Raw genomic sequence first — 23023 nt, 5'->3', positions numbered from 1 at the left:
GAATCACAAAAGGCTTGTGTACAGTACAACAAGTAATTAGGAAAGCTAATAGAATGTTGTTATTTATTGTGAAGGGAGTTGAGTACAAGCGTCAGGAGGTAATACTTCAGTTGTACAGGACACTGGTGAGAAGACATCTGGATTCCTCACTTATTTCAGGAAGGATATAAGTGCATTAGAAACAGTTCAGAGGAGGTTTATGAGACTACTACCAAAATGGGTGGGTTATTATGAGGAAATGTTGGACAGAGTAAGCTTGTATCCAGTGGAGTTTAGAGGAGTAACTGGCGACTTGATTGAAACATACAAGATCCTGAGGGATATCGACAGGGTGGATATGGAGAGGATGCTTCCTCTTGCGGGCGAATCTAAACATATTAAAACTAAGAGATCAACCATTAAAAACAGATGAAAAGAGTTTTTTCTCTGAGGGTAATGAGTCTTTAGACCTCCCTGGCTCAAAAGGTAGTGGAAGCAGAGTCTTTCAAGGCAGAGGTAGATAGACTCTTGATCAACAGGAGAGTGAAATGTTACCATTTCAGAAGGTTGCAATTAGATCAGCCATGATCTTATTGAATGGCAGAACATATTTGAAGAGCCAAGTGACCCACTCCTGCTTCTAACTCATAACTTGAACAATGGATGACATAGCTTTGGATGGGTTTAAGGGTAGAAGATGAAACTTTTTAATAAATAAATTATTTGCTGCTCGTTGGACACAGGATATGCCAGTCATAAGATTTACACATTGCCCGCTTATAGCAACAAACCATGTCTGTGAGCAGAATTGTTTTATAGTGGAATAAATTATGGTGGATCATACAGTATATGACTCTCACCTCATCTCTGGAGTTCAGCTGTTTTGCCTGTGAGGTTACAGTGAGGTCAGGAGCTGAGTGACCCGAGTGGAACCCAAACTGAGTATCAGTGAACATGTTATTGCTATGCAAGTGCCACTGTTGATAAACCCTTCCATCACTTTACTGATGATCAAGAGTAGACTGAGGGGATGGTAATTGGTTGGGTTAGGTTTGTCCTATTTCTTATGAACAGGAAATACTTGGGCAATTTTCCACATTGCCGGGTAGATGCTAATGTTGTAGCTGTAGTGGAATAGCTTGGCTAGGGGCACAGCAAGCTCTGGAGCACAAGTCTTAAGTACTATTGCCGGAATATTGTCAACCTTTGCGGTATCCAGTGCCTTCAGCTATTTCTTAATATCACGTGAAGTGAATTAAATTGACTGAGGACTGGCACCTGTCATGCTGGGACCTCCGGAGGAGGCCGAGATGGATCATTGTTTGCTTCAGCCACCCTTAATCAAGTTTAATCACATTCAAGTAACTCGCAAGCTCTCTTTAAAGAATGGTGATTTTGATGGAACATCAGAGGGCTTGCCTGTTCAACCATAGCCAGGAGAATGATCAAGTTCAGGGTGGGGAGGTACACATTTCATCTTTCAAAGATAAAACAATAACTGACAAACCCTGGTTCATTTCTGTGCTATTTATCACTGTTAGGCTGTAAAATGTGTCAGCTATTAATATAGCTCAAACTCTCCTGTTGACTGCAATTCTGTAAGAGGAAAATTACCATTGCAAAATGTGTACCTGGGGGAAAAATCAATAATTAATCATTGAAAGTGCAAGGTGAACAATTGTGCGTCGAGCGTTTCATTTCATTTTCTGTGGTGGCCTGTGACAGCCCCCAGAATCCCACTAGTGTGAAAGATGTATGGGAACCAGTCACCCACAAGGTTACATGGGTTTGATCAGCCTTGCAGACAGGCTTTGGTTCATCATCATTTCACCCAGTAGCAAAATTAATATTGACGCTAAATTCAAGAGAATGCTAACTTCTATCTGATCTGCATCAGGTTCAAACCTGTCAATATGGGGCTGGTTACTCAACCTTCCAGAGATTAATAATTAAATCATTAATTGACAACCGCTGGTACGTCTCAATAGTTAGCTCATTCCTTTCCTTCTGTTATTCGTTCTTCATTTTATTGTAAGTGTATTTTTAGACTACTGCTCATCAGTCTAGAGCACTTGACTTACCAAGACAATTCAGACAGTGGTCCACTTGATAAACACAGTGGGTGACCATTGAAAGTGCAAGCTTGCATGACGAGTCCCTACGTGAAGAAACACTAAGTTAACAATCAGCAATTTCACAGAGGGACAGCGAGGCATGGGGCAATGGAAATTGGTGTTGTGAGCTTGGGCTGATGTGCAGAGTGAGGCAGAGTAGAAAGACTCTGCCCCATTATGCACTCTGCTGTATGCTATTTAAGAGTGCTTGACATTAGTACTGAGTGTCAACGTCAAACTAAATCCATTCCTAGCACTAACCCCCTTTGAGTAAAATAAAATGAAAATTGGAGCAGGACTAAAGTTGGACAAGATTGTTCCTTCTTGTATGGAGACACTTTGTCTCCATACCTCTTTTTGAATTCAAGAAAACTATGAATCTCAGTTTGCAATTTTCAGTTCACCCGTAGCATTATTTTGTTAGGAAGAGAGTTCCAGTTTTCCACTATCCTTTATATAAAGCAATGTTTTCTGTCAACCCTGAACCACCTAGCTCTAATTGCTCTCATATGCCCACACCAGAAATAACACTTTATCTATCCACCCTCTTAAATCCTCTCAGCATCCTAAATAACACAATTTGATCATCTCTCAGTCTTCAATATTCAAGGGCACACAAACCTAGACTGTGCAGCATCCTGACAACCTAATGCTTTTAGCTCTAGTATTGTTCTGGTAAATCGGCACTGTACCCTTTCCAAGATCAATATATTTTTCATGAAGTGCAGTGCAAAGAGGTGAACGCAGTTTGTACTTCCACCCCTTTTTAATCTAGACTTGAAGTAAAGGTCAATGTTCCTCAACCTTTTAAAGTATTTTTGTGTCTTTCGAAACCCAATGCCAACATCAAGCAATCCTCTTATTGTTTTTCATTCATTCTTGCGATGTAGGGCACCTCTGATCAGGTTGGCATTTATTATCCATTGCTAATTGCATTTGACAAGATGTTGATGAACTGCTAAATTGAGCTTCTGCACTGTGTGTGGTAAAGGTATTCCCACAGTCCTGTAACGCAAGCAGTCCCAGGATTTCCAAGTCAGAAAGGTGTGTGACTTGGAGGAATCCCTTTCATCAGCTGCGCTTGTTCTGCCAGTAGGTAGAGGTCACGGGTTTGGAAGGTGCTGTTGAACGTGTTTTGGCATACAGACTCTGCTGCTATTGCACACCAGTGTTGGAGTGAGTGAAATTTTAAGATAGTGGATGGGGTACCAATCAAGTGAGCTGCTATATCCTTGGATAGTGCTGAATACCTTGAGTTTTGTTAGAAATGCATTCATTCAGGCAATTGGGGAATATTCCATCAGGGAATATTGGGAGGTGGTGTTAAATTCAATTAACAAAAAAAATTATAATTGGAAATTTAAAACAAATCTCGCCTCAGTAGTAGTGACTATCATTGATTGTCAAAAAATCCAACTGATTCACTGATGTTCTTTAGGGAAGGAAATCTGTTGTTTTTATCTGGTCTGACCTACATGTGACTCCAGACTCTCAGCAACATGGTTGACTGTTAAATGTCCTCTGGAATGTATTAAATCATCAAAATGCCTAAAAGGAATGAAACCCAAAGGATCACCTGGCATCCACCAGAAATGATAATGGCAAACCCAATCCTGTTGACTTTGCAAAATCTTCCTTACTAACATCTGGGGGCTTGTCCCAAAATTGGGAGTGCTATCTCACAGCCTAGGCAAGCAACAGCCTGACAGTTATACTGACGGAATCATACTTTACAGAAAATGCCCCAGACACTACCATCACCATCCCTGGGTATGTCCTGTGCCACTGGCAAGACAGTGGTATACAGTTGGAATGGAGTTGCCCTGAGAGCCCTCAAAATCAACTCCAGATGCTATGAAACCTCATGCCAACAGGTCAAACATGGGCAAAGAAACGTCCTGTTGAGCAAACTCCCTTAGCTGATGAATCAATATATTATAATGTTTAACCCACAGGACTGAATTTTCCTAATATCAGCAAAGGCCGATAGAAAGTGGGAAAAGCGGCATTGTAAAACCATCATCACCAGCGGTGATTTTCGTCATTGTATCATTCGGGACAGAGAGGAAGAAAAGGTCAGGGGTTTGATCTCTCAACGCTCTGCCAGCAACTTACACTTTTGAAGAAAAGGGGGCCATTTTTAAAGGTTGCTCCTCTGCACAAAGCTTCACTTGGATCCACTCCAACTCAACCACCCACTAGATTCCGTGCCCAGGCTGGGCAGTGCCAGGGAATCTACCAGGGTAATGCCCAGCCATGCTTCTCTCTCCCCCTGAACCATGGAATCACCTGACCTCCTCTGGGAGGTCAGCTCATCTTGACAAACCAGCCAGGTTTCACACTGGCCTATCCTCATGCCAATGTGAATGGATTTTCTTATGGGGTGCGTGGGGATGATTCAGGCATACAGGCCTGATAATGAGATGTTTTCTGACATTCCATACGTTAACATATCACGTCACAGGCCAGAAGGAGGGGGACAATTGCGTCATGCTTTTATAGCAGCATGAAATGTGAGCTGGAATTCTCCAACCTTGCCCACAGTTGGGATTATCCAAACCCACTGCTGTCAACAGAGATTTGGCTGAGTGCCACATTCTCCATTCTCGTTGGCAGCGATATCGGGGTGTGTGAGACCGGAGAATTCCAACAATGATTCTGCACCCCCGTTGCTGAACCCTTCCATTGAAAATAGGAATGGAAAATCCCAACCATAATGTTTAGAAGAGGTTTTGTCACAACACAAGTGTGAGCCAATGTGCGCTGAGTTTAAAAAAAGAATCTTGTGAAAAATAGAACATCATTATTAAACATTGTCCTTATTTATCATGGTAAATGATATACAGTTGCTGAATGATTTTCATCCATACCTGTCTGTTACTAGGTGGCCATTCCAATGGAAGAAATGCAAAGAATACACCTGAGGTTTATGTTTAGACACAGATCATCACAAGAGTGTAAGTACAACAACTTGCATTTACTGTGCATTTTTTCATTTAGAAATACCCCAAAGAGACATGCTCAAACAAAGAATAATGATTATCACTCTCTCACTCCTCACTCCATCAATTGCCGCATTCCTTGTCCTTCCCTTCACTTCATGCACGCTTTACCCAACCCCATATTAACTCTCACTGCTTCTACACTCTTCTATAACTTTCCCTTTTACCACCTTTTCTCCTTGCAGCGAAAGACAAGAGTGAAAAGAATTTTGCAATGGCCTTCGTAAGACTGATGAAAGATGATGGTACAACCCTGCAAGATGGTCAACATGAATTGCTTGTGTATAAGGTATGTGGTCTCGTTCTCATAATGGATGGTCATAGATTAATCGCCTGATAGTAGCTTATTGTCTATTAGTTGTGTAGAGTTTAGATTATTACCAACAGAAATTTACTATATACTTGTTAAAATCATAAAGTTTATGGCACAGTCAGAGATCACATGATCCACTGAGTCCACTTCAGCCAGAAAATGGGCTACCCAGCCTAATCCCACTTTCCAGTATTTGGACTGTCACCCTGCGGGTGAGAGTACTTCAGGTGCATTTTTAAAAAAAAAATGAGTGTCACAAGTAGGCTGACATTAACAGTGCAATGAAGTTACTGTGAAAATCCCCTAGTCGCCACACTCCAACACATGTTCAGGTACACTGAGGGAGAATTTAGCATGGCCAATGCACCTTACCAGCACATCTTTTCGGACTGTGGGAGGAAATGGAGCACCTGGAGGAAACCCGTGCAGGCTCCACACAGACGTTGACCCAAGCTGCGAATTGAACTTGGGCCCTGGCTGTGCGAGCAGCAGTGCTAATCTCTGTGCTGGCCTTCATCTCCCATCTAATCTTTCACCCAATCACTTTAAACCTAAGTCCCCTATTCAATGGCCTCTCTTCTGAGGCCCTTCCCATCCTTTCTATCCAGACTCCTTAGTATTTTGTACATCTCAATCAAATCTGCTCTCAACCTCTTCTATTCCAAGGAGGATAACCCCAGCCTAACCAATCTTTCCTCATAGCTGCAATTTTCCAGTCCTGGCAACATCCTTATAAATCTCCTTTGTCTCCTCTTGAGGAATTACATCCTTTATGTACGTTCTGCACTAAAACAAACACTGTTAATACTGGAAAAACTCTCAAGTCTGGCAGCATCTGTGGAATCAAAAACTGAGACCAGAAGGTGGTAAAGTGCCTACTTTGAAGGTGAGGCGTTGTTCCTTCGGTTTGTATTGGACTTCACTGGAACATTACAGCAGGCCAAGGACAGAAATGTGGGCATGAGAGCAAGATGATAAATTGAAATGATAAGAAACAGGAAGGTCAGGGACATGCTTGAGGAGACTAGAAGCAAATTGGGTGACCATTTTGTGAAACACCTTCTGTGTCTCTCTCCACAGATACTTCTATACCAGCTGGGGTTTTTCAGCATTTTCTGTTTTTAGACACGAACTGCACACAGCACTCAAGTTGTGGCCTAGCTAATGATTCATACAATGGCAGCATAACCTCGATGCTTTTCTCTTCTGTACCTTAGCTAATAAATAAAAGGCACCTATATGCCTTCTCAACCACCTTATCAACCTGTCCTGCTACCTTCAGGGATCTGCGGACATTCGCTTCCAGGTCCATCATTTCCTCCATGCTTCTCAGTATTCTCCTGCTTATTGTGTATTGCTTTGCCTTGTTTGACCTCTCACCTCAGTGCATCACCTCACATTTCTCTGGGTTGAATTCAATTTGCCACTTTTCTGCCCACCTGACCAGTCTATTGATATCTTCTTGTAGTTTGCAGCTATCGTCATCAAGTCCCCTCTCTTTATGTCCAAATCATTAAAAAATATGCCACACAAAATGAAGGACCTTATACTGAGCTCTGCAAAACCCCACTGGGAACCAAGCTTCCAGTCACAAAAACTTCTATCAGAAGTGATCCTTTGTTTTCTGCCACTGAGTCAATTTTTTTTATCCAGCTTGTTGTATTCCCCTGGATCCCATGGGCTTATTTTTTATTTGAACCAGTCTGCCATGGGGAGGCCTCATCAAAAGCCTTGCTAAAATCCATGGTGGCCACATTAACTGCACAACCCTTACCAATCCTCCTTGTTACTTCCTCAATGAATTTAAGACTTGATTACCTGTAAGACCCTACAACAGACAGACCAGAGAGAACAACCTTAGTTGCCAAAGACTTGCAAGATACAACATTGACATTGCAGCCCTGAGCGAAACTCGTCTTGCCAACTTAGGTCAGTTGACCGAAACTGGAGGTGGATACACTTTTCTCTGGAGCGGTCGCGGCAGCGATTTGAGCGTCATTGTGCTGGAGTTGGATTCGTTGTCAGGAGTCACCTTGTGAGGAAACTTACTGGTCTATCCAAGGGTGTGAACAACCAGCTTATGACATTACAGCTTCTGCTACAGAAGTCAAGCCACCCTGATCAGCGTCTATGCTCCCACAATGAACAACCCGGATGAGATGAGAGACAAGTTCTATGAAGATCTAGATGCCCTACTATCAGCAGTGAACAGTACCGACAAGCTGACCTTGCTTGGCAATTTCAGTGCAAGAGTTGGGTGTGACTCTGCAATCTGGCAGGGAGTCATTGGGATGCGTGGAGTGGGCAAGTGCAACAGTAACAGCCTACTCCTAATGAAGACCTGTGCAGCACACGACTTCCTCATCACCAACACAACCTTCCGTCTGCCTACCCGTAACAAGACCTCCTGGATGCACCCCCACTCTCAGCATTGGCATCTTATCGATTATGTCATTGTCAGGAGAAAAGACAGGCAGAATGTCAGAGTGACCAAGGCCATGTGTGGTGCTGACTGCTGGACAGATCACAGGCTCATTGTCTCCAAAATGAGGCTCCACATCAGACCCAAGAGGCAGCCACAAGGAAGCAAAGTTGTGAAAAGGATCAATGCGGCCAAGCTAAAGAACCCCAGCATAGTTTCAGCACTGGCTGAAGACTTAGAAATCAAGCTTGCTGACCTACACCTCACAGGCAGCGCTGAGGACGACTGAGATCGCTTCAGGGATGCTGTCCATACATCTGCACTGAAGATGCTCGGGCCGTCGACCTGTAAGCAGCATGAATGTTTTGATGAGAATGATAAGGAGATACAGGCTCTACTTGTTGAAAAACACCATCTTCATCGGGCCTGTCAGAACGACTCATCATCAGCTGCCAAGGAAAATGCTTTTACCAGTGCCCGCAGGACAGTCCAGCGGAAAGTGCAGGATGCCTGGCTGAGCGCCAAGGCAGATGAAACACACGGATACGCTCTCAGAAGCAACTTGAAACGGGTTCTATGAAGACCTCAACATTCTCTACGGACCTCAGTCTCTTGGGAGTGCCCCCCCCCCCCCCTCCCCAAGTACAGATGGTACAACCCTCATTACAGAGAGGGCTCAGATCCTGCAGAGATGGGCTGAACACTTTGAAGCCTTCTTCAACTGACTCATCTATTAACGATGAGGCAATAGACAGGCTTCCCCAGGTCGATATCAACAGCGCCATGGATGGCCCACCAGTAGTAGCCTAAGTCACGAAATCTGTCAGCTAGCTATCCAATGGCAAAGCCCCAGGGGCAGATGCCATACTCGCAGAGATCTACAAAGCTGCTGGTCCTATACTTACCAAGAAGCTCACCAAATTGTTCCAGTCCTTTTGGAAGCAAGGATCCACTCCTCAGGAACTTAAAGATGCTTCCATTGTACACCTCTACAAGTGGAAGGGCAATCGGCAAGTATGTGACAACCACTGAGAAATGTCACTGCTCCATCACAGGAAAAACTCTTGCAAGAGTCCTGCCAAATCGTCTGGTCACTCACCTGGAGCTGGGCCTGCTTCCAGCATCACAGTGTGGCTTCTGCAAAGATCACGGGACTATTGACATGATTTTTGCTGCGCATCAACTTCAGGAGAAGTGTCAGGAGCAGAATCGTGAGCTCTACACAACCTTCATTTATCTCACAAAAGTCTTTGACACTGTCAACCGACAAGGCCTGTGGAGGATCGTGTCAAAATTTGGCTCCCCCCCCCCCCCCCCAAATTCATTCAGATGGTATGCCAGTTCCATGATGGCCAGAGTACTGGATGGCGGAGAGTCCTGAGGCATTCCCAATCACCAATGGTGTCTAACAGGGCTGTGTGCTCGCACACACATTGTTTAGCATGTTTACTGCCATGCTGAATGATGCCTTGCAGGACAGTGCTGCTGGAATCAGCCTCAAGTACAGAGTGGATGAGAAGCTCTTCAACCTGAGGAGACTTCAAGCTATTGCCAAAGTGAAGGAGACTGTTCTGAGAGACTTCCTCTTTCCAACGACTGCGCCCTGTGTACTGGCTCAGAGCCAGAGATGCAAGTCAGTATGAACAAATTTTCCATGGCTTGCAACAACTTTGGACTCACCATCAACATTAAAAAGACCCAAGTCATGCACCAGCCTGCTCCTCATGCACCGTACACAGAATCCATAATCACAAACAAAGGGCAGAAACTACAGGCAATGGACCAGTTCACTTATCTTGGCAGCACCCTCTCCCAAGCAGTGACTATTGATACAGAAGTTAACTGCAGAATAGCAAAGGCAAGTTCTGCTTTCGGTACACTGAGCTCCACTGTATGGGAACGTCGAGGAATCAGCCAAGCAACAAAACTGAAGGTCTACAGTGCCACAGTACTCACTACCCTCCTGTATGCCTGTGAAACGTGAACTGTGTAGCGAAGGCATGCAAGACAGCTCAATCATTTCAACCTGACTTGTCTTTGCAGAATATTATGCATCAGATGGCAAGGCAAAGTACCAGACACTGAAGTTCTCTCTAGAGCAAGTTACCATCAGTCCAGACACTGCTGATGAGAGCGCAGACCCGGTGGGCAGGTCATGTCATCCGTATGTCAGACGAGCGCATCCCCAAGCAGCTCCTTTTTGGGGAACTCTCTGATGGAAGATGCTCGCATGGAGGGCAGAAGAAACGTTTCAAAGCCTCCCTGAAGTCGCTTGACGTTGTCACAACGACCTGGGAAATGCTGACACAAAACCGCCCTACCTGCGCTCCCTCATCCACAAAGGCTGTCAAGCTCACGAAGCAAGGTGTGTTGCTGAAGCACAACTTAAGCGCGAGCTGCGCAAGTCCAGAGCTACCAGCGCAACAACTACAGTGCCTACACAACTCTGTCCAATATGTGCCAGGACATTCCGTGCCCGAATTGGCCTGATCACTCATCTTTGGACACACCGCAACCAGCCTCAAATTGTCTAATGGTATCAAGGTTCCTCATCGACGGTGATGGACGAATGAACAACAATTTGTAAAAACTCACATTTCAACCATTATTTTGTAAATTGAGTTTGTGTCTTTATATGCCCTGTTTGGAACAGAATTCCCGCTTATCTGATGAAGAAACAGCGCTCTGAAAGTTATTGGCTTTTGTTACCAAATAAACCTGTTGGTCTTTAATCTGGTGTTGTGAGACTTCTTACTTCTTTTAACAGCCTCAGGCGTATTTCATCCGGCTTTGGTGATTCATCCGCATACAAGAATGCTAATTCCATTAATACTTTCTCTTTCCATGTGTTGCTTGGTGAATATTTCTGCTCGAGGTGAACCCTATTAATGCTGATATATTATTTATTCCTTGCATCCAGTATCAGCATCAAGCACTCCCAGATTATAGCATAGGCCAAATCATCATGGTGTAAAACTCCCTCTACTCTTCCAGAAAATGCACCTCAGCTCCAGCCTCAGAACAATTTTCCAATTTGTAATATTTTCCACTTCCACAAACATTTGTGTTTTTTTTTTAAGTAAAATACCCAGTTTAGTACAAGATTAGGAGTATGTAACCATGAGGAATATGGTTGAAAAATGGCTGTAATTTTACGGTGCTTTCTGCCGGTTAGATCTTCTGGTCCCACCTAAGGCAATGTCTCCCACGACACATTCCCCAGTGGTGGAAGGTAAGGGGCATGCAAATTCCCATTGACGTTGGTGGGACTGGAAGAGCCCATCACTGGCCAGTGGCGGACATCCCCGTCATCGGAGAATACATTACAGAGAGAGCTAGAAAATATCGTCCATGCTTTTTAAATTGCTTTTCACAAGTGGATAAGACCAGACTTATTTGTCCATTCTAGTTGCCTGATCAACAGTGCAGGTGCGACTCCTACTGTGATAGTACTGCCTCAGTGGTGTTAAATGGCAGATTCCACATATTGACCCAGCAATGTTGAATGTTGGTGATGACTTCCCAAGTCACAACATCCAAAAGCATCTCAAATGACAGATTTTGCCTTCAATTTCTACTGTGACATGTCAGTCACACCTCTTTTCAAAAGAATTTTCCAATCACCAGCTCTTTGAGTTTATATTCCTTTCACCTTTTGTCACAGCTTACTTTGGGTAATGCTCAGGATTTGCTTTTTTTTTATTTTGCTGTCAGGATGTGGGTATCACTAGTATAGCTAGTGGTCAGTTAGGTGTTAGTGGAGTAACAGGTTATCAATTCAAGTAGAAACACTGTAAGAGATAAGGAGCTGTTATGAGTTTTTTATACATTAGTTCTGGTGGGATCAGTATTGGTAAGGTAGTGTTCATTGTCGATGTTAAGTTGCTCTGAGAGCATCAAGAATCAATGATAAAATGTGAAATTTGAGCTGCACGTAGACTGGGCTACATAAGGACATTATTGGATCAATTTAATTTTCATGATAATCCAGTAATTTGCATTGTAATGTTTTTTGTATTAGCTAAATTAATTCAATTTTTTAAAAACAAAAATACATTTCAACTTGTCATTGTGGGCTTTGAAATCAAGACATTTGTGTTGCAAGCCCAATACTATAATCAATTTTGTGCGTTTCATTCATATCTAAATGTTTCCTCCCTCAGCCATATTCTTTCCTATACAATCCATCACTTCTTGAAATTTTTAACTGCTACTTCCTCCTTTTCATTATTTGTTCGAACTGCATCCAGGATCTGTGGATGCTCCTCTACACAGAGCATTCACTCCAATCCCACTGACCGCCATGATCATCAGCTCCTTCACCAACTCCTGCATGATCCTCGGCCCCTTCTTCCCCCATGCCCGCCACAATTATTGGCACTTTCCTCCACAGATGGAGCCACTAACACCTCCCCCACAATGGCCATTGCCAACATTGGGCAACCCCTGCTCGCCGGAATACTCCCGGCCCACAACCACAGCTGATTAACCCTCCCTTACATAAGGCTTTGAATGGGGCTCACCCCTTGGAACAGAGTGGCAGTACCAGGCTGGCGTGGGACAGTGACAGGGATTGTGTAACAGCACGGCCTGGCTAGGCCCCTATTCCCTGGGGGCTATGCTTACCTTTGCACTCCCCTAGGGAGACACCACAGCAGGTTCATGAACCTGTTGTAAATCACACTGACGCCATATTACGTTGGCACAGTTTGAAGATAGGATGAAGGGTCAAGATATGGTGGGGTGAGGTGGGTTAACATTAAAATGCAAAGCAGGTTCACACCCATTATAGATGTGAACCTGATGATATCACTGGCAAATGGCAGGGAAAATCTGAAGTCCATTCTCGCTGGTGAGAACTGCAACTTCCGGGTCTTGAGTTCCCACCGGGCAATCTCTCAGATGGCGAATGAAGGCTTAAGATTTTGCCCAATTTTTTCTCATTTTAAAAACATATAGGAACAATTTATTTCTTGTAAGAATGAGACTCCACAGTTTCAACTGTTCCCTTTCTAAGTCAGAGAGGTTGAACTAGTATAATATAAATCTAGAGGAAGTCCTAGCCCTTAGCAGGCTGTGATGAGTTTAGCTGGCAATCAACTGACAAATGAAGTAACGTCTTAAAAATAAAGGGAGGTTAATGGTGAGCAGTAAAGAGGCACAAATAGTCCAGCAATCAGCAGTGTATCCCTACCCCACCACAAGTGCTGGAAAACTAATAACAACACGCTTATTAAAGTCACTGGTATTTGCCGTAAGATTCTGGCCTTGTGGAAGGAGATTCAAGTCTCTTATTTTGTTGTTGCAATAACATGATTGTAAAATATTGTGGATAATCTGATTGTTGGACTTAAAATGCTTTGCATCGTTTTGTGTAGAGAGGAAAATAAATAAACCCTATCACACCATACCCTGCCTCAAGAACTGTCTCATAGCTTCACTGACGAGAGATCTCACTAACAAATTATCCTTCCATTGCAATCTTTCTCTCTGCTACACTGACAGGCTCAAACCACTTAATGACTTTTCTTCTGACAACAGCAGCAAGTGGAAGGTTTGATGTTTGCCTTCATCATTCATAATTACACTGACTTTCTGCAATCATCCGACTTTTTCCTGAGGACTAACATTTTTACAGTGCTTGAAGTGAACATTTCAAGGGTTGATCTTGCTACCATTACACAACCCTTGACCCTGCCCCCCCCCCCAATCATGCAAAATTTTAATCCCTGCCACAGGTTTTGACACTACCTCACCTTGATTTGGGATTGAAGAAGCATTGATCATATTCACACAGAAAAGGTGGTTCCTCAATATAAATGGCTCATTTTCTAGGTCAATCTTGGAACCTCAAAACTCGGGGGTATTAGCAAGCTTCTGAGCACCATGACACTCTTGCAGAACATGCTGCAATTTCAAATATTGTTCATGGGCTCATGAGTTGTCTGACAATAAAGTTCACTAATAAAAATGCTTTGTAGATAAAGTGCATGTTGAATGATCTCCCTGTGCAGTGTTGAAAAGTACCAGGAGCCATCGAAGGAATAATTCCTTGGAAATAGATTTATGGTGACATTGCTCAACTTTAACAAGACAACAGGCAGTAGCTGATGACTTTTTATTAGTTCAATAACTGCATGGCTGGAACTGCTGAATTCTCTTCCTTAGCATTGGTAGATATTCCCCCTTTCACTGGGTAAAAGGGAATTTTTAATTTGACAAGACATGCCAGTTTTGTGTGTTGTATTTAGAATAATTCAATCTTCATCATCCAAGCCAAGAGACATTGATGATGCCACACAAAAGCAAAGCAAATTCCTAGTTAGAGTATTGTGTGTGGAATTAGGTGCCGAAAGATGTTGATGCTTCAGAGGCCATGAGGATGCTACCTGCTACAATGTGACATAAAGATGAAGAAAGACGTGAAAATTTGGAGCTTTTTAAATTAGAACAAGGCAGAATATAAGGCAATGTGATATAAGTGTTTAAAATTATGAAAGGCTGGGGAAGATTCCAATAGTTAAGTGGTCAAGAGTGAAAAGCCACAGATACAAAATTAAATGTAGGTGTTTCTTTATGTGTCAGTGCAGACTCAATGGGCCAAAGGGCCTCTTCTGCACTGTATGATTCTATGTATGCAATTTAAAACTGAGAGTGGTGAAAACCTCTTCACAGAGATGTTTGCGTAGCTGTGGAATTCACTTTGAAAGTGAAGGCAGAAACTATGGCTAGGATTTTCCAGTCCTGTCATGCCGAGACCCAAAGCTGGGCGAAGTGACAGCTCCGGCAAAGGTCCATTGACTTTCGGCAAGAGCGGAAAATCCCAGCTGCAGGGAAATCTCACCCTATGTCAACTTTGAAGACTTGATTGAATGAGGGGGAAAAGGAGAGAAGGGACTTGGAGGTGTAAATATTTTTAGAACAATTTTCTCACCTGGTGGAGGTTAGTTGATGACATCAACTGGTTGAGCTGAAAGGCCAATGCTTGTGTTTCTATGAACACTTTATTTTTTCCATGTGTCTCATGCCTATGTGTAATCACAAAGTAGAAAAATAGAAACACAAGTAGGCCACTCGGCCCTTCAAGTCTGTTCTGCCATTCATTATAATCACGGCTGATCATCAATATTCTGATACCCCTCTCTCCCACCTTCTTGATCCCTTTAGCCTACTTCCTCCTTGAATTCACACAATGTTTTGGCCTCAACTACTTTCTGTGGTAGTAAATTCCACAAATGCATTCCTCCCTGGGTAAAGAGACCTTTCTTCACAGTCCTAAAAGGTTTACCCCTTATCCTCAAACTATGATGTCTAGTTCTGGACTCCCCCCACCAACGAGATCCCCTGTCACTCTCCTAAACTCCAACAAATACTATCCTAACCGACTTAATGTCTCTTGTATACAGACCCGCCATCCCAGGAATCTTGATTGTGATTGAGGAAAACATCTCGAGTTTAATATAGGAAATAGGAGCTGAGTCAGGTCTAACTTAATTGGCCAGTATATCTGTACTTTATTTCAAGCTCTGATTGGTCCCTAAAATTTGAGAAGAGAACAGTTTCTCCTTTCGTTAAAGTGACAACTTTGGTTGGGGGACATTTCCACAGAAGCCTCTTGACTATCTACATCCTGAGGCAGCTGTGGTTCCCTGGAAGCAGTCCCCTTTGTTAAGATATAAAAAATAAAAGCAAATTACTGTGAATGCTTGGACCTGAAATCTTACAGATATGGCCAGACCTGCTGAGATTTTTTCCCTTTGGCAAGGTCAACTAATTCAGATCAGAGCAAGAATTTGATTCTAAAATGGCCTTTACTGGTTCAATGTAAGACCATATGAGATAGGAGCAAAATTAGGCCATTTGGCCCATCGAGTCTTCTCCACCATTCAATCATGGCTGATATGACTCTCAGCCCCATTCTCCTACCTTCTCCCCAATAACATCAGGTTGCACATTTACTGGCCCAAAGTATCTGTTTTCAAAAAACTGTAACTTTTTTTTCTCATTTCACCTGTTTACAGGGCGATAGCAAGAAGATGGAAGAAGTCAGTTTATACTCGAAACTGCCATCTACCCGCCAAGCCGACATCAAGAGTTCTACTCTCAGCCGCAGCAATACGACTTTAGGCGGAGGCCTTGCTAGCAGTTCCAGAGACACCTTCGCCATCGCAACCCTTGTGTGCTCCACGAAACTCACACAGAACGGTATGAAGATACCAAGATTTCTTCTTAAGTTAAACTGTACAGTCACCACAGTTAGGGAGTTAGATGTATGAGAGGTGTGATGTACGTCAAGAGATCCATGAAAGGGTAGTGGTAGCAAGGGTCTACCATATTTACTACATTACTCAGATATGCATAGAACCCCATAAACAATCCAGGAAAGAAAGATCTTGCACTTTTTTAGTGCCTTCCAGAGCTTCAGGATGTCCCAAAAAATTATTGCAGTTAATCTAATCTTTTCTGAACTATCATTGATGCTCTGTGTTCAAACTCAACCTTATTTTCTCTCACTGTTTTGTATTCACCAGTTTGCTATGTATCTTATATGTTGGATTTTTCTCAGAACAGTGCAAAGGTGGCATGAGCTACAAACCTACAACAAATTCATTAATAATACTTAGAAATATCTCAGTACTTAGAGGATTTCAACGTGCTCATGGGACATTTTCTGGCCCCGCCAGAGGCAGGCAACATTGCAGGTGGCTGCCCTCTAAATTTCCCATTCTGCCAGTGATGATGCCCCCACTGGTGGAGCCAGAATGTCCCAGCCAAAATCCCCAGGTCTTTCTCTGGAAGGATTTTTTTAGCTCTCTGGTCCTACCCACAGGCCTGAACAATCAAATACAGTAACATGGATCAGAGTACAGCTCAATGTAATTAAACAGAGATCAATCAACTCATTGAGCATTGCACTTTCTTATCCTTATTTACACTTGCTTGTCAGGAAATTTGGGAAAGGCTATTCTTCATGCTGTTGCCTCATTGATAGATAAATTCTAATCTTGACCCCAACCCCTCAAAGATAATTAAGACCAGTAATTTTAGTAACTGGGAATGACTCAGATCTCCCTTGCCTTCTCCAAAATCTCTCAGTATAATGCAGCCCCTGGAGCCAAGGTTTGGACAAATCTTTCTGGTTTGGAATTAAAGCATCTAAAAGAAGAAAGATAATTGATCAGTACTTGGCCCTGCTATACACTGAGCACAGCAGAATGTTGTAACCGGATGGTGGCGTAAGTAGTTGATTTTCAATAATGCAGAAGCCACTTAACAAGCATTCTGCTGGCGCCATATGTCGAGCACATCAAGAATATTTAAGCAAGCAGATCTTCTTTAGTCACAAATAAGGCTTACGTTAACACTGCAATGAAGTTACTGTGAAATTCCCCTTGTTGCCACAGTCTGCTGCCTGTTCAAGTCAATGCACCTAAACAGCATGTCTTTCAGAATGTGGGAGGAAACTGGAGGAAACCCAAGCAACACAGAGAGAATGGGGAAACTCCACACAGACAGTGACCCAAGCCAGGAATCGAACCCTGGTCCCTGGCACTGTGAGGCAGCAATGCTAACCACTGTGCTAGACCCTACTGTGAAGAGTGGGGTGGAGTCCTCCAATTTCCTTTTCCAGAGTCAGTCTAAACTGCAGTCCAGAATCATTCCCAACTTTGAGACTGAACACAAGATTGGATGGAGACCGCATGGTCATTGGTTTGAGCATGGGTGTGCATGCTGCAAGCATTTGGCATTTTGACATCTGCACAATGCCATTTACATCTGCACCACTGTTTCTGCCAATCTTTGTGTGATACTGAAACATCAAAAATAAAGAAACTCTGCATCAAGAAATCAAATGCATTTCGCAAAGCATCAGTCTTCTCTCTGGGCCAAAAGCTTGAGGGTTCAAACTCCTCTCCAGTACTTGGACAACTAACCTTTCTTATGTTTTGGTGAGTCGGTAGCATAATGGTATTGTAGCTGGGCTAGTAATCCAGAGACCAGTTTCAAATCCCACCACTGCAGGTGGTGAAATTTGAATTCAATAAAAATCTGGAAGTAAATGTCTGATGATGAGCATGAAGTGGAGATGTCAGCATTGGACTGGGTTAAGCACAGTAAGAAGTCTCACAACACCAGGTTAAAGTCCAACAGGTTAAAGTCCAACAGGTTGGACTTTAACCTGGTGTTGTGGGACTTCTTGATGAGCATGAAACTATTGTCCATTGTTTTAAAGATCCATCTGGTTCATTAGAATTATAAAATCCCTACAGTGCAGAAGGAGACATTTCAGTCCATCAAACCTGCACCAACAACAATTCCAACCACACCCAATGCCCATAACCCCATGTACTTACCCGACCCTGACATTAAGTCAACTTGGCATGCTTAATCAACCTAACCCGCACACCTTTGGGATGTGGGAGGAAACTGGAGCACCCAGAGGAAACACACACAGACACTGGGAGAATGTGCAAACTCTACACAAACAGTGACCCGAGGCCAGAATGTAACACTGAACCTAACCCTGGCACTGAGGCAGCAATGCTAACCACTGTGCCACCCTTTAATTAATATCTCCTCACGTTCGAAAGTTACACCCGAGCTGTCATCTTGTTGTTTGCTCATGTAACATGTACATGTGAGGAGGACATTCCCGAAGGTGGGGGAGTCCAGAACCAGATGTCATGGTCTGAGGATTCAGGGTAGACGATTTAGGACAGAGATGAAGAGAATTTCTTCATCCAAAGAGTGCTGAGGCTGTGAATTCATTACCACAGGAAGTAGTTGATGCTAAAACATTGAATGTTTTCAAGAGGTGGCTAGATATAGCACTTGGGGCGAATGGGATCAAAAGTTATGGGGAGAAAGCAGGATTAGGCTATTGAGTTGGATGGTATGCCATGATTGTAATCATTGGTGGAGTAGGCTTGAAGGGCCAAATGGCGGCCTCCTGCTCCAGTCTTCTACATTTCTATGTCTGTATCTCTCTTCAATCTCTCTGTGTCCTCCCCACAACTTACTTTGTAACATCAGCTCAGTTTGAACCACAGGATCCAGCGGGAATTGAACTCACGACCCCTGGTTTACAAAATCAATGCTCTAACCCCTAAGTTATGGAGCCAATTACTAGAGAGCTAATGTTGTTTAGGGAAGGAAATCTGCCATCCTCAAGGGCAATTAGGGATGGACAATAAATGCTGGCCCAGCCAGCAATGCTCATGTTTGATGAATTAAAAGAAAAACTACTGCGGGAGTCTGGTGTAGGTGGAGGAGTAATTGTTCAGCTGAGATGTCACACTGAAGCCTCGACTACCTTTTCAAGTAGCTGCAAAGGATGCCATGAAAACATTTGAAAAATAACAGAGTGCTCTCATAGCATCCTGGCCATCGAATTGGGCTATTGTCAAATCAACTCCAGCAAAAAATGAATATTGTTTACACTACTATTGATCGGTTACTGCAGTTATCTATGTTGAAAGTCGCTGTATTCATTCAAAAACAATCCTTGATATGAAATGCTTTGATTTGCTGTGATAATGTACTCTATATTTTTTTTGAAGGGTGTATATACATGGCACAAAAACCCTCTCGACCCCTTGCTCATCAGCAGGATGAGAAAATATTCAGTGCAATAAAACAGAAGTTAAATCGGGAAACATTGGAAGCATTAGAGCTTGAAATGTTAACTGTTTCTCTCTCCCTCGATTCTGCCTGACCGGCAATTGTTTTCCCCGTGCCTTTATTTCAGATTTCACAGCTTTAGGCTTCAGTTAAACTCAACTTATCAGTTTAAAAAGATAATTATTTGACGCAGATAATCATTGAGGCTTTCTTTTTGACAGTGGGCTTGTTGGGCCTTTTGAAGTGGAGAACCAAACCTGAGCTCTTGCAAGAAAACTTAGAGCAGCTGAAGATAGTGGATGGAGAAGAGGTGGTTAAGGTACGGTAAATTGTAACAATCAATCAGGTCCATCCCCGGCCCAGAATTCCTTTGTTCTATGACAATAATTGTACCTTTTTACTGCTTCCCCATGTCTTGTTTGCAATTAAGTTCTTAATTCCAGTTCACCTTCAGTCAAGATCGAGCAGGATTGTATCCAATAGTTGATCTGGAGTTAATTATCGTAGATCAGATGTTCTAAAACTGTGGGTTACGACCCCCACAATGGGGTCCCGGCGGTCACCTTTGGGGCTGTGAGCTCCATCTTCTCCAAGGCAGTAATGGTGACTTGTGGGGAGGAGACTGCTCAGGCTGAAGGCTCTGACAGGACAGCCCTGGATGCTTTGGATTGATGTTGGAGAGCGGTGAGCCCAAAGCTTGCTTAAATTCAGAAACCACTTACACTGATGAGTTTGAGTGGGCCCAGGATGTTTGTGTGCCAACTTAATGCAGGTCGAGGCCAGCAAGCGTAACTTAGTGACTACCTGCGGGTTTGGGAGAGGGATTAACGTGTGTGTTAAGGGAGAAGGGTTTGGGAAGAAGAGTGTTTGTGGTGGAGAGGGACTCGGAGGAGGTGCATGCATGTGTATGTATGTATGTATGTATGTGGTGGCATGGTTGCACAGTGGTTAGCACTGCCGCCTCACAGCACCAGGGACCCAGGTTCAATTCAGGCCTTGGATCTCTGTCTGTGTGGAGTTTGCATGTTCTCCCCGTGTCTGTGTGGGTGTCCTCCGGATGCTCCAGTTTCCTCCCACAGATGTGTGAGGTAGGTGGATTGATCATGCTAAATTGCCTCTTGGTATCAGAGGGATTAGCAGGGTAAATGTGTGGGGTCATGGGAATGTGGCCTGCGTAGAATTGTTGTCAGTGCAGGCTCGATGGGTGAATGGCCTCCTGCTGCACTGGAGAGATTCTATGATTCTAAGTGTGTATATGTGTGTGTGTGTGTGTGCGTGTGCGTGTCTGTGTTGTGCACGTGTGTGTATATGTACATGTGGTGGGGGAAGAGAGGCTGATTAAAATGTGTGCTGTGGTTGGGTGGGGGAAAAGAGAATTCTTCCACTGTCACATGGGAATATAGAAACCTAGGCAAAAACCTTTATGAGGAAATAAAATCACAATATTATAGATATAATATTATGGAATATTATAGAAATATTGTAGATATAATATTATGAAATATTATAGATCAACATAAAGACATGAAAATCTATGTTTTTTGGGTAAAAAAACATAGATTTTCATGTCTTTATGTTGATTTATAATATTCAAATGTAATAATTTTATAATGAATGTTACCATGTTGCTGTTACTATGCTGTTTGTTTGCTGTTTTGTTTGGTCTGGGGTTCTGTTAGCTTTCATTTGCTAAAATTGGGTCACATTGGAAAATAGTTTGTAAAACACTGTCACAGATAGTGTGTCCTGTGAGGAGGATGCTGAGAGCGAAAAGGATTTTTCATATGAGAAAAGATTAAATAGACCGGGCCTTTATTCTTTGGAGTTTAGGACAATAAGAGGTGATCTCAATCAAACTTAGAAAATTTTTACAGGACTTGCCAGGGTAGATGCTGGAAGGAAGTTCTCCCTAATGAGTGGGGAGGCGGTGGGGGGAGGTGAATGTGGGTGTGGGTAGAGTGTCCAGAATCAGGAGGATTGAGGAGGATCACTCGGATGGTGGTGAATCATTGAAATTTTCTGCCCCGGAGGGCTATAAAGGCTTAGTCATTGAGGGGAATTTTCAGCTGGCATTCACTGTGGGTGAAATGGCAGTGCCAGCGGAAAATCCCACAAGACTGCGGGACCCAGAATCTCACGGGCGACACCTTCTTCTCAGATTTTCCACGCCCCTTGCCGGTGATGCAGTGGGGTTCCCACTCAGAATATACATTTAAATAAATTAAAGTGTATTTTAAAGGGCTTCCCCACCATCGGTTCCCCCCTCACCCACGTAACAACAGCTTCTACAGAATGTGAAAGTGTTGAGGGGGAACCTGCCAGGGTTGCACTGCCAGGGGGCTTTGCCAGGGGCTCACTGGGGAGCTCCATTGGAAGGGGAGCCCCCTTATGTATGTGTGGGAGAGCAGAGGTGGTTGCCCTGATTCTTGTTGGTGGGGGGGGAGGGGTAGCATCTTGGGAAGAGTGGTGGGGAGAGAGTTGCCCCAGTGCAGCATCCTCACATATTGAAGCAGTCTGTGACCATATCCGGCAAGACTGAACAGCGTCCAGGCTTGGGCTAATAAATGGCAAGTAATATTTACGCCAAGCAATAACCATCTCCAGCAAGAGGGAATCCAACCATCTTCCCCTGATGTTCAATTGCTGAATCCCCTGTTATCAACATCCTAGGAGTTCCCATTGACCAGAAACTGAACTGGACTAGCTATATAAATGTGACTACGAGAATAGATCAGAGGCTAGCAATCCTGCAACGAGTAGCTTACCTCCTGACTCCACGATGTTTGTACATCTTCTACAAGCCACAAGTCAGGAGTGTGACGGATTATTCTCCCAATTGCCTGGACAGCTCCAACAAAGAAGCTTAACATGATCCAGGACAAGGCAGCCTTCTTGATTGACACTCCATTCACCACCTTCAACATTCAGCTCCTTCGCCACCGACATACAGTGGCTGCAGTGTGTACAATCGACAAGATGCTCTGCAGAAACTCACCAAGGCTTCGTAGACAGCATCTTTCAAACCTGCAACCTTTACCTCCAAGAAGGACAAGGGCAGCAGATGCCAGGAGCCCAACCAGTTGCACGTTCCTCTCTAAGCTGTTTACCACCCTTACTTGGAGCTATATTGCTGTCCCTTCACTGTCACTGGCTTAAAATGCTGGAACTCACTTTCTTACAGCACTGTGAGTGTACCTACATCATGTGTACTGAAACAGGAGCTCACCATCATTTTCTCCAGGGCAATTAGGGATGGGAAATAAATGCTGTTCTAGCCAATGATGCCCACATCCCATGAAATTATATAGTTCCTTTGTCCATATGACTTCTCAGAAACGGTATAAATTGATATGAATTTTTTGCATAAAAATATTTGAATTATCTAATAATTAAAATTAAGCCTTGCAAGTGACAAGTGACTTCAGTGCAAAAATGAGCATGAACAGATAATTTCAATTAAACAACTTTAAATCAAAAAATGTACTGTTATGTTACATGACATGTTTACAGATTGTCAACACACTTGAGATCAGACCATTTATGACCATCAGAACTAAATGAAGCAAAGACA

General features: G+C 43.4%; 1 protein-coding gene across 2 annotated transcripts in view; it reads left to right on the top strand.

Annotated features, from left to right (window-relative positions):
* Positions 1-23023, top strand: part of LOC145351949 (dedicator of cytokinesis protein 2-like) — a 595946-nt gene that overhangs the window by 151399 nt on the left and 421524 nt on the right. For both annotated transcript variants that reach the window (XM_080201765.1, XM_080201764.1), the window contains 4 exons: positions 4978-5050; positions 5281-5384; positions 15852-16035; positions 19674-19771. In XM_080201765.1, the coding sequence (XP_080057891.1) occupies positions 4978-5050; positions 5281-5384; positions 15852-16035; positions 19674-19771 (459 nt within the window). The remainder of the gene's footprint in view (positions 1-4977; positions 5051-5280; positions 5385-15851; positions 16036-19673; positions 19772-23023) is intronic.

The sequence above is a fragment of the Carcharhinus amblyrhynchos genome, chromosome 13 (assembly GCF_965287045.1).
Source record: "Carcharhinus amblyrhynchos chromosome 13, sCarAmb.v2.hapA, whole genome shotgun sequence".
In the NCBI taxonomy this organism is placed as follows: Eukaryota; Metazoa; Chordata; class Chondrichthyes; order Carcharhiniformes; family Carcharhinidae; genus Carcharhinus; species Carcharhinus amblyrhynchos.
This window is presented reverse-complemented; position numbering and strand designations above follow the sequence as displayed.